This window comes from Echiichthys vipera, assembly GCF_963691815.1.
Source record: "Echiichthys vipera genome assembly, chromosome: 9".
NCBI classification, from domain to species: domain Eukaryota; kingdom Metazoa; phylum Chordata; class Actinopteri; order Perciformes; family Trachinidae; genus Echiichthys; species Echiichthys vipera.
The window spans coordinates 10,814,257-10,826,299 of NC_139834.1; the positions used below are offsets into that span (position 1 = coordinate 10,814,257).

General features: G+C 42.0%; 1 protein-coding gene across 11 annotated transcripts in view; it reads left to right on the forward strand.

Moving 5' to 3' along the window:
* LOC310951866 (ankyrin repeat and SAM domain-containing protein 1A) overlaps positions 1-9,102 on the forward strand; it is a 65,925-nt gene extending 56,823 nt beyond the window's left edge. For 10 of the 11 annotated variants that reach the window (XM_083920316.1, XM_083920319.1, XM_083920320.1 and 7 more), the window contains 7 exons: positions 20-190; positions 291-428; positions 518-589; positions 700-786; positions 1,497-1,634; positions 2,665-2,847; positions 6,242-7,618. In XM_083920316.1, the coding sequence (XP_083776442.1) occupies positions 20-190; positions 291-428; positions 518-589; positions 700-786; positions 1,497-1,634; positions 2,665-2,847; positions 6,242-6,358 (906 nt within the window). In that variant the 3' untranslated portion in view covers positions 6,359-7,618. The other variant, XM_083920324.1, reaches the window with a different exon arrangement.
* The last annotated feature ends 2,941 nt before the right edge of the window (positions 9,103-12,043 follow it).

The following is a 12,043-nucleotide window of genomic DNA, read 5'->3' on the forward strand; positions in this document are numbered from 1 at the left end:
TCTGACTCTGTCTCTCCAGTGCCAAGACCTGCCTGGATCCCAGACCTCATCCCCCCTCAGTCAGATGGAGTCCTACACCGGACGCTCAATGGACCCTCTGCTGCCGGTAGTAGAACCAGGGAGGAAAAAAGTGCCAGACACCGACTATGACGTCACCCAAAGATATCGCAGTGAACGACACAGAACACACGTACGTTTAGGTCTTTCATTTCAGCAGCACATCATGTCCTCCTGTGATTATAGTGGCCCGCTGCTATTCTTATTATAATAATAAAATGTCTTTTTTACAGGAGCGGTATGAAGAACCGCATCGAGAGCCCCGTCTGACTCTGCGGCCGCCAAGTCTGGCAGCACCGTACGCTCCGGTCCAGAACTGGCATCATCAACCAGAGAAACTCATCTTTGAATCGTGTGCCTACGAAGCCAGTGTACGTTCAAGCCTTTCTCCTTCCGACATGATGCAATTTCAATTTGAAAATATACACCAACACTTCCTCTCTCTCCTATTCCCTTATAGTACCTTGGTTCCATGCTTATTAAGGATCTACGGGGTACGGAGTCCACGCAGGATGCCTGTGCCAAAATGCGGGTACGCTACAGGTTTCTTCTCCAATTTCAGGACACAATATATACTGTATAGTACGAGTGATGGTAAATCACCTTAATTTTCCTTTGTGCCCGTGTCTTTTTTTCCTCCAGAGGTCGACAGAACAAATGAGGAAAGTCCCCACCATCATCCTCTCGATCACCTACAAGGGTGTGAAGTTCATTGATGCAGCCAATAAGGTTAGCTACTCGACGCACACACTGCCCTGCTCGCTGTGAAATTTCACTCTTTGACCCTGCGCGTCTTGAACCCGGTACGGAGAACATTATGTTTTCTGTTTTGTAATATAAGTATTACAGTCAAAAATGTCGCCACACTTGCAGGTTTATGTCCGACTTGGATGGGGATTATCCTCCAGGGTTCTGTAGCATGTGTCGTCAAATGAGCCTGTCTGGCTCCGCTTACTCAGCCTCTGCCCTCCGCTATATGATGAAACTAAACAGTTACAATGCAACACTCGCTTGTGTTTTGAATGTTATTATCAGTGGTTTCAGTGGCACAGAGATCCGCGGATACTGCTGCTATACAATAACCTTATTTTTAACTTCATAAAATATAACTGACAATCCGAACATCTACACACACATACCGCCATCGGCATGAAAACTGCAATCACGCATGTGGACACACACACGCACGCACAGACACATTCAAACACACTCCATGTATTTATTCCATTTCGTCTCTAGCGTAGGGTTGTACGGGGTTGTGGTCTTACCCCGATAATACTGTGTATGGCTACACTTTCCTGCAATGACTTAAACACGATTTATGCCTCAATGTATCCTCTTTACTTGTCATATTAACACATCATATTGTTTCGTAATGCATTATCACTTATGGCATCGAAGTTCTGTGCGACATTATGGTGCCTCTCTTCTCGCTGCAGCACATCATCGCAGAACATGAGATCCGTAATATTTCATGTGCAGCCCAGGACCCAGAGGACTTGTGCACATTTGCTTACATCACCAAGGACCTGCAGACCAGCCATCACTACTGCCATGTGTTCAGCACAGTAGACGTGGTAAGAATACTCCCACTGTCCCGTCCTGTCAGCTATACTGATTAAAAAAAGGTGATTATGTTAGAAGGAGGATTTCTAGTGAGTATCGAGGACTTTCCTTTCTGGTAAATTTGAATTCCTCCAACATCATCTCCCACACTTACACAGAGGATATGTGACAGTCTGCATCATCAACACTGCTATCTCGAGACTGCCCTATCTCCTCAAGGTGTCACGCTTCAGCTGGGGCTGATTGCCTCCTCGAAGACACAGAGCTTCTATGGCCATGATACTAGCCCTCCATTACCCACTCTATCCCCCCTGAGATCAGATGATTATCTTGCTAATCTGCTTCATAATGCAGCTGGGGTCATTCCAGACTAAAGTCAGCCACAATGTTCACTTTCCTCTGGGCTTTCTCTGAGCTCTGTAATGTCCTCTGCAGGGCTGAAACAAGGGACAGCCTTTCAGCAGCAAGTTTGATAACCACCAAAGCTCACAACAGCACGTAAGATGTTATCAGTTATTTTAAACTATATTGACCAGCCTCCAGCAGACACCATCCTCCCCACACAAAGAGGGAACACAGAGCGGATCACGTCTCTCTGGCACAGAAGGCAAGACATTTTTGTCTCAGGGCCGATTCTTCATGGAAGGATATGCGGACACATTCAGAGCTCTGTGTCTGTGCTACCACCATGATTGCCTTTTCAACTTCCCATGTCATGTAGCGTGGAGCTTGAAGCCTCTTGTTCATATCTGGAAGCATTCAGGGTATAACAATGAGAATGCAGCTTTAATACTAAGCTACAGCGAGTGTATCCCGTTTGGGTACTGAGGGGAGCTGCTTGCTACTGCACAATGCTCCTGAGATTACTGCCACTTCTCCTTGTTATGCAATTTTTGGTTTGAAGAAGTTTTAGGGAAAAGAAACTTTGTTCTGATATATTTTGCTGTCTCACCGCAAGCATTGTTCTCTGAGTTAAAGGACTCGGGATCCAGAATACTTAAAAGAGCTGCCTTCTTTTCCTCTTTCTCCCTTTGCGTATAGAATCTGACCTATGAGATTATACTGACGCTTGGCCAGGCGTTTGAGGTAGCCTATCAGCTGGCTCTGCAGGCCCAGAGGACCAAACATCACCAGAACATCCCAGTGGGACCCGGTTCAGAGGTGATTGAGACCAAGTCCAGCCGACCTGTACCCAAACCGCGAGGCAGCGTACGGAAGTCAGGGGTGAGTTGGACATCAAGATACTTTTTATTGTCACTGTACTAGTACTGTGCCATTTGGAGCAAGCCTGTATATACCAAATTAAGTTTAAAAAAACGATGAAGTATAGCACTATAAAAGTATACTTAGTATAATATATAGAATATAAAAAAGACTAATGACAAAAAAAATGCTATGTATTCACAGAATAAAAGAATCAAAGTGTCCAGGATGTAGTGTCAGTAGTGCAGCATGGTAGGGGAGTTATTGCATAGTTGTATTATTGCACTTGAAAGGTGAACATATTAAATATATTGTAGCACAAGAAACCATGTGAACATTGAATGGAATACTTTGTTGGCCACATTTTAATAGAGGTAGAAGTAGGGGTTCAGCTACTGCAGTAGAAGTGTAATTCCCTGATCCTGAAATGTACTTTTCCTCTTCATTTGGCCATAATATCATGCTCTGTGTAGCACTCAGGCCGCACACATGGGAGGAGAGGTGAGGGAGCCAGTGTCAGACTTTGAAAACCCCTGATCTCATGCAAAAGGCCAAAATTCATTATCCAACTAATGTCTTCTAGTGTTAGACTGAAGCAGGAAGAGGTCAAACCTCCAGCAACACTTGCGGTATTCAAGTGTAGAGTTATGACTTCTTCAGGCGTTTTTTCCCTTCCCCGTGCACCTTTCTCAAAGTAGGTTGTGCCGGAAACTCTTTAACTGAAACATATCATACGTCACCGAGTCATCCTGGCAGCTGATGTAATAGTTCTGTTCTTAGAGACGTTGTTCCAGCCTTTACGAGTCAAATCCTAAAATTACACATTAGACAAGTCTTAGAACATTTGTATCACTCTACAGCTTTTCACATCATTATGACTACACTGTGCGGATGCTTGTCTGGCATTAGCATTAAACCATTAAGAAGTGAGCCTTGCTGAATATAAATGAGATAACTGCACCTCAGGCTACAGCTTAATGAACTTGACAGAATCATGTGAAGAATGTGATGTTTACTGTCTCTTCTTCTGTGTTTCCTCTCACCTTTGTATTTTGATGTAAACATTTTCCACCTTTTTTTTAATCACATACGTACTTTTGCCTCACACTGCCAAAGTAACACACACCCATACCTGTAAGCTGCCCAGTATAACCAGAGACTGGGCCTGCTGCCTCATGCTACTCTCCCAACCCTCCCCGTCTGTACCAATTGAGCTTTTTTTCTTTCTTCTTCTCTTTGTGTCTCCTCTTTTCTCTCCTTCTGGCGGTGTTTATTTCTCCCAGGACTCCCCTCCTCTCGACAGTCGTTGCTGTTACTGTTACACCTGCACCACCCATCGTCCCTCCTTGCTACCGCTGCACTCTGCCAGCCGTGCTACCCAGGTGCTGCCTTCGCACCCTCAACCCCATCCTCTCTCTCACTCGTTGGGGCGGCAGTGTAGCTCAGTCCGTAGGGACTTGGCTTGGGAACCCAAAAGGGTCACCGGTTCAAGACCCTATACAGATCAAGTATGGAGTGTGGACTGGTAGCTAGAGAGGTTCTAGTTAAACTCCTGGGCACTGCCGAGGTGCCCTTGAGCAAGGCACTGGACCCCAACTGCTCTGGGGGCTTTTTTATGGGCAGCCCCCCCCCCCCCCCTTGCTAACATTTCTCTGTTCAGTTCATGTACATAGGGTCCCGTTTGTGCATGTGTGTATTGGGACTAACAAAGTTTTTCTTATTCCTTCCTCCTTCCTTCCTCCTTTTTCTGCCTTCCTTTTTTCACTCTCCTGCATTAATACCCCCATAATCCCTCCATGTGTGTCTGTTTTTTCTTTCTGAACATATATTGCTGTTATTGTTTGTTTTACTGTAGTTTGTAGAAAAATAACATATCTGAACTACAGTTTCCTCTGATAAATCCTGTGAATATTACTTTTGACTCAGGTGCCCCCTAGTGACAGTCTGTTAGAAACACAAGCAATGTTTATATTCACAGAGAGTTAGTGAATGGGCAATTATCTTTTGTATTACAAGGCTTCTCAAATGATATGTTTAAATATGCAAATCATGCATTATCTTAAAAATATTAAATATGTGTTTATTTGCATACATTTACAGAACAAAAACAGAACAGGTTCATAAATCTTAAAATACTGTCAATGTTGTGTTTCTAGGAATAAAATGTTTGATCAAACTATGAATGATAAATGAACAAACTCAGTATATAGTTAGGAATAAAAACTGGAAGGTTTGGTGAGAGCTACTGAAGTGGAGATTTCTGCCGCAGAGTGAGAAAAAAAGTAATGTGAGAAAACAGCCTTTAAAAATATGTATTATAAAATGTAATACATTTTGCAAGACACCAAAGGGGAATGGGGTAAAAACACATCATTAATACATATCACCATTAAACTTCCCTAGTTGATTACTTACATTAAGACAGTTATTTTTTGTATGACGAACGTTAAATATGCAGGTGGAGCATTATCCAATATTAACCTTTGTTAGATTTAGGAAAAATCTGCAGATGCAAATAGACAAAATGTAGTCAGATAATCAACTTAATGTGTATTTTTGGTGTTTTCTCTCCACTATAGTCTGAAAGAAGACATGGTATAGAAGCATAATAGCCCAACATCTCACAAAAACATGCATGCCGAATGGGGCTAACATTGATTAGCTCGAGTCATAACGGTGAATGCAGGCTTTTTTTAACCACTAATAACAAAATAACACCAAACCTCTGCAGTAGCATGATAAGAGTCCCTACACATTAACCGAAGCACCAACAACGTAGTTGGTGAACCCGGACATTATTAAAAGAGTATTTTGAAAGACTTACCAACTGGCCCCGGTCGCAGCTCCTCTCATAGTAAAGTCCATTCAAGTCAGTTACCAAATGCGATCTAAAAGAGAGGAGCCTATTGGTGCTTCGGTTAAAGTGTCAGGACTCTTATCATACTACCGCAGAGGTTTGGTGTTATTCTGAGCAGTATTAGTGGTTAAAAAAGCCGCTTTAATGCGTTCCCCGTGCTGCCCCGAGTGTTAGCCGCATTCGGCTGTTAGCGGACAGCTAACATTAGTTAGCATTAATAGTTGTAACATGAAAAAAAGTGTCTTGATGGCTTATTTGATGAGTAGATTTGCCAAAAAAGACCCTGGATGATTTTACACCGGACTTTCTCTTTAAAATACACTTGAAGAAAAGTTTAGGTCGACTCACAAAGCTTTACATTTTAGCTAAATATCAATCCCCGACATTGTGGCCAGTCTGAAAAAGATCTTCTCATGATTAATGGCAATAAGGATGTATGCATTGTGCTGGTATACTCAGTCAATTGAACTGATTTTAAGGCTGTTACTGACAAGTTAAATTCTCCATTAAATGCTGTTGAGAGGTGAAGAGTTTGACTCCCTCTGTTTGTGTTTACAGGGGGACATTGTGGAGCAGGAGGGGGATTCTCAGTCCCAGGGCAGCGCTACATGGCTCGTGGACCCCAAGGAATCCAAGCGCACTATCAGCACTAAGTATGAGACCACCATATTCTGAGTGGACCCCTCTTCCTTCTGACCTCTGACCTCTGGGCCTGGGCTCACCCTCCTTCCTTCCCCTCCTTCTGTGTGCCTTTCACTGTAACTCTGCCTCTCTCCCTCCCTGGGTTGGACCCCTGCCCTCCCCCGTCTCCCTTCAGCAATCACTTGTGTCCTCATCTGACAGCGACACAGTCTGAGCGTGCTTTGCTCCGTCCTTGTGCTGAACCTCCACCGCTTCTACACTTTTTTTTATTGATTATAAGTGTAACCCTTCCGCTTTATCAACCCTCCTGTAGTTGGTATCACCCAGACTACCAGCCTAACACTCACCTTCATTTTCCTCTCTGTTTGCTTCCTGAACTCTGTGTACAGTGCTTCCTTTTTTTCCCCAGTCAACATCCAACTATTGACTCTTGGTGATAAGCTCTTTTTCTTGGTGCTTTTCCTGCTCTATTAGGCGACGGCCACTCTGAGGTTTTTCACTCTGATCTTTCACATCCTGACTTGTTCGAGCACTGAGAAAATGTGTCAACCAAGAGTGACCCACTGCACCCATCCTGTTCCTGGATGGACATGTTTCCTGAGGAAACTGACAAACTGGTCCTGTAATAATTCTATGCGTCAGGTGGACTTTAACAGACTGTTTCTGTTCCGTGGGATGGAGGTCATGGTGTTATTGAGGTTACACAGGATTTACCAAGGGGGATATTTTTCACTGTGAGCAGTATGCTCAAAGCCAAAGGAGGCTAAGTTCCTAGCACTGTGATAAGGTCCTTTTGGAGCTAATAAAGTAAGCATTTTGGGGGGTTCTAGTGGGGGAAAGGGGAAACAGAAAAAGGCATAAAGGCTTTAATGGACCTGCATGTAAGTGGTCCTTGCTGCCCCAGAAAATAGACAAATCCAAACTGTCTTAAGACAGGCATGCCCTCCTCTGTCTATCAATCAGAGCACCAGGATTTAAACCTGATGCTTCTTCTGGAGTGAACTAACTATAAGCACTTTTACCAAATCCCTAAGTGTGTAAGATTAAGTGCATCTTCCTCTGTTCTGTCTTTTTTTTTGTTTTCTTTTCACAACAAATGCCTTCAATGTCCATCCTGTCAGCATCGCCTTTTGTTTAGCCAATCATTACCAGGTTAATATTTCACGGCTGCTGGCTAAAAGAGTTAATCATTCTAAGGAGTAATCCATCAAGCTGCTTGTGTCCATTAGTTTGGTGTTATTTTTCACTTTATTTTAACCTCACTTCTTTGTGTGCGTGTATCTGTGTCCCTTCCCTATAGCTGAACACTGTGGCCACTCCCAGCCAATAAGAAAGGACATGAATGAGCCCTGTTGCATGGTGGATAGGATGTTTTGTTGGAAAAGCGACCCACTTCCCATGCAGCAGAATCCCATCACCAGTTGGATCAAGCTCACGAACAGTAACACACGGGCCTGGAGACAAACAAGCTTTCAACACTGCATGGTCCATCAGATCATCTGACCTCACCGACTTCATCACACGCGCACACACTCCATTTAACTTCCTGTTCACCAGAAAGTGAAATGAATCTTTGCCTCGTATCACCTTTCAGGCCTCCCTCATGGTGTTTACCCTTTGAGGAAATGTACCTGCAATGTCACAATGCAGAACTTGTAGTTAAAGGGGAAGTGGCTGAGATAGGGAACATAATCTTTTTTTGGTTATAAGGTACAAACTATCAGGCCGAGACCTCAAACTGTAGGTACACACTCTTTCCTGGATTCTTGGTCCTGTATCCACACATTGTAGTGTCACATCGTCTCTTCGTGACCATCGGCTTGTCATCCACAAGATACATGTATAACTGTGATAAACAATGTAATCTTGCACGGGAGGAACTATCTAACCAAACTTAAAGAGCAGAGGGCCTGACACTACAAAGATTGTTTTATAATGATAATAATATAACAGGGGGTGGCTTTTATTTGATTTGAAACTGTTTTCTGTTGTACGTTTTAATTGTTTTATAGGACGATGATGTGTCCTAATGCTGGAACTGGATCAGGTGTGGTTCACTGCAGCTCCCTCTCTCCTTCCCTGCTCCTTTTGTTCAATTGATCCAGACAAGATTATTCACCAAACCTGCCATGCAGGCTAGTATGTCTTTCGATTTTATCTGCAGAACAGAACAATAGGGCACAGCATGTTCCTCCTAGCTAACTCAGTATGTTGACTGTTAATGGTACTTTTAGGTCAGCCGATGTGTATATGGGTGCATAGTCTGGTCGTTTTGATTTAACTGTTGTATATGTGGTACGTTGTCAGGCCAGTACGATAACTCTATGGTACACTGTCTTCAGCTAGCTGGTGTCGGCACCTACGGCCATCAGCGCTGTCCCGTTCTGCTTTTGCACATTGTTTAGGTTCAGGAGAGATATTTAGGGACTAATCTGATGACAACAATGATGAGAATGATATTGTACATGAATCTAGCGGTCTGTATTTTGATACTTGAATGATTTTTGCTTTTATAGATATCTATATATATATGTATATGTATGTATGTAATTTTTGACGTTGGTCAAAAGAGAGAAAAGGACTATGTCTTATAAAGTTAAACATATCGTGAATAAAATACCCTGTGATTTAAAAAAAAAAGAAAAAAGGCTGAGAAAACTATGACTCAGAAGAGGGACCTCACTTCAGAAAAAAAGATTGTAAATAATCTTGGGCTTCCAGTCTTTTTTATGATTATTTTTCATAAATGTACAACTAATAAATGGCGCAATTAGAAATGCTGATTCTTGACTCCTTATTTGTCTATTCATGGAACTTTTTTAAAAGCCTCATATTGTAAAAAGTTTAATTTCCATGTCTTTTATTTTTTATTATTATAAAGCAGGTTACGCAGCCCGTATTCAGAAACTACCTTTAAATGAGCTGTCAGGACTTCAGTACAGTTGTGATGTCACAAATATACTATATATAGGTAGAAATTGCCGCTACAGCACCTTTTCAATCATTCCCCGGCTGCAGTGACGGTGCAGAGATGCTGAGAGCACAGATTCAGAAGAACTGACCAATCAGAGCAGACTGGGCTTGTTTAGGAGGGGGGCTGAAAGAGACAGGCGCTAAAACTTCAGACAAGAAGAATACAGGCATATTAAGACAGACAGTATGAGAAAAATAATGCATGTAAACATGTTCTAGTAGAAACCCAAAATACAAGTGTGAACCTGAAAATAAGTATGATATGGGACCTTTAATGTTTCCAACTTTGGTAGAATTTGAAAACCTGCAGTTCTGCTCACTACTGTCTCCATTTGTCAGAGGGTTGAACAAGGTCAGTGGCTGTGCCAGGATGAAATGTATGGCTTCGGCCCTCCACGTCAGTTTCATAAAACTTTCTCTGCAGAAGGATAAACAGTAGCAGCTCAGAGTCAGCGAAGGTGTGATAAAGCAAGGGAGTAAAGGCACACAAGCTGACAGTTAAATATTAAAGTTTCATCTAAACAACAGCACAGGCTGCAGGGACATTAGAAGTCCAAAAACAAGCATATTCCTACAGAATATTGCTTTGCATTTGAAGTCATTTTGCGGATGTAAATTATAAACTCTATCTTAAGGTTAAGGGGGTTATCCTTGTGCTCTTGACAGCTCTTATCCTAATGTAGATTCTTAACTATTCTGAAAATGTATGTTGAAAGTGGTATTTATAATTTGTAATGACTTGATTGACTATTAGCTCCGATTAATTCATTATATTATGAATCTAGTACATTTTTGGTTGAATGGCAGTTCTTATTCTGTATGTGGAAAAACAAATCTAACTCATTATTACTCATTAATTCATTATGTGTTAGCCAATCTGATTCATTTTATTTCGTTCAATATTCTGATAGTTGCGCAGTAATGGGGCTGGTGGCCAAAAAAACTGTACACTGTGGCACTTTGAAAATAGGAAGTTGCGACAGTATTATACCATTGCTGTAATGGAAATATTTTTCATAGAATCTCAACAGGTCAATGGATTTAGGCTCCAAATCACACTGGTAGAACATAAAGTCCTCCATGTAGCATTGCCTTTAAATCACCTACACTAAAGTTGCATCATTTCTTACTATGAAAACATCAAAGGAACAACAGATGATGACTTCCTGGGCAGTTGTGAATATGAATTTACACATCCTCCCATTTTCATAGGTATGCAACAGACGTCATATAGCGCTGCTGTTCCTGGAAAATAGATCGGCTTGTCGTGTTCTGATTGTGAGGCTGATATCTGCAGACAGGCGTGCTTTGTACACAAGCTCCGACATGCACAAACTGACAAACTCTTCACAGCATGCAGCCTGTAAACAATGAGAATAACCAGTAAAACAAGCCATGTGGTGTTTGTTTTTGTAGGATACATAAGAATACACAGGACACAATTTTATGGGGCCACTTTCTAATAAGGCACTAATGTACTTATGAGTAAGTGTATTAACTTTACCTTTATAGGTTATAAACCGTCAATAGGTTGAGTTCTAAAACAAATATTTGGCTGGTACTCATCCTCTCTGTTTGCAGTTATAAATATAATGCATTCATAAACAGTCATTGGCTCCTCTGTTTCTAATAAGATAATAAGTCTGTAATAATAAACGTTATTAATAAATGATCATGCACACTGCAATTGTAAATTATGATAATTTGTTAAATAGGGTCCATCGTAGGCATCTTCCTGATTACTGATGGTTACTAGGGGACGATAAAAAGCAGCCAAACACTGAAATATCTCAACAACTACTGGATGGATTGCCCTAAAATATTGTTGATGTATTTATTGTTTCCCGGAGGATTAGGCCTGATGACTTTGATGGTCCCCTGACTTTTCATCTGGCACCACCGTGAGGACATATGCTACAGACATTCAAGGTCCCAAGAAGATAAATTCTAATGGGAGTGTACCTATGTTCCCCTGAGTTTGACATTCTTGGGTTTTATTGAAATATCTCAATAAATATCGAATGGATTACAGTGAAATGTGGTACAGACATTCATATTCCCCTCAGAATGGATTGTAGTCGTTTTCATTAAGCGACATCATCATCTGGTCAAAATGTCATTTTGGTTCAATATTTTGGTTAATGACAACTAATAACATTATAACTGCTTAACATCAACATGCTAGCATTGTCATTGTGAGCATGTTAGTAGGCTGACATTACTATTTAGCTCAAAGCACCTAACGGAGGGGCTAGCACGGCTGTAGACTCTTGAATAGATAAGTCTCTCTTTTTAGATAAATATAAAACCCTCTCTCTTATTATTCCAAATATTTACACATATATACATATGATTAAGGTTGTCATAACAAAATAGAGGAAATAACAACAAAGTGCAAAACTATGAAGAACATCTCATCTCATCTCATCTTCATCCGCTTATCCGGGGTCATGTCGGGGGGCAGCAGTTTTAGCAGGGGACCCCAAACTTCCCTTTCCCGGGCCACATTAACCAGCTCTAACTGGGGGATCCCGAGGCGATCCCAGGCCAGTGTGGAGATATAATCTCTCCACCTAGTCCTGGGTCTTCCCTGAGGCCTCCTCTCAGCTGGACGTGCCTGGAACATCTCCCTAGGAAGGCGCCCAGGGTTCATCCTTACTAGATGCCCGAACCACCTCAACTGGCTCCTTTCAACGCTAAGGAGCAGCGGCTCTACTCCGAGTTCCTCACGGATGGCTGAACTTC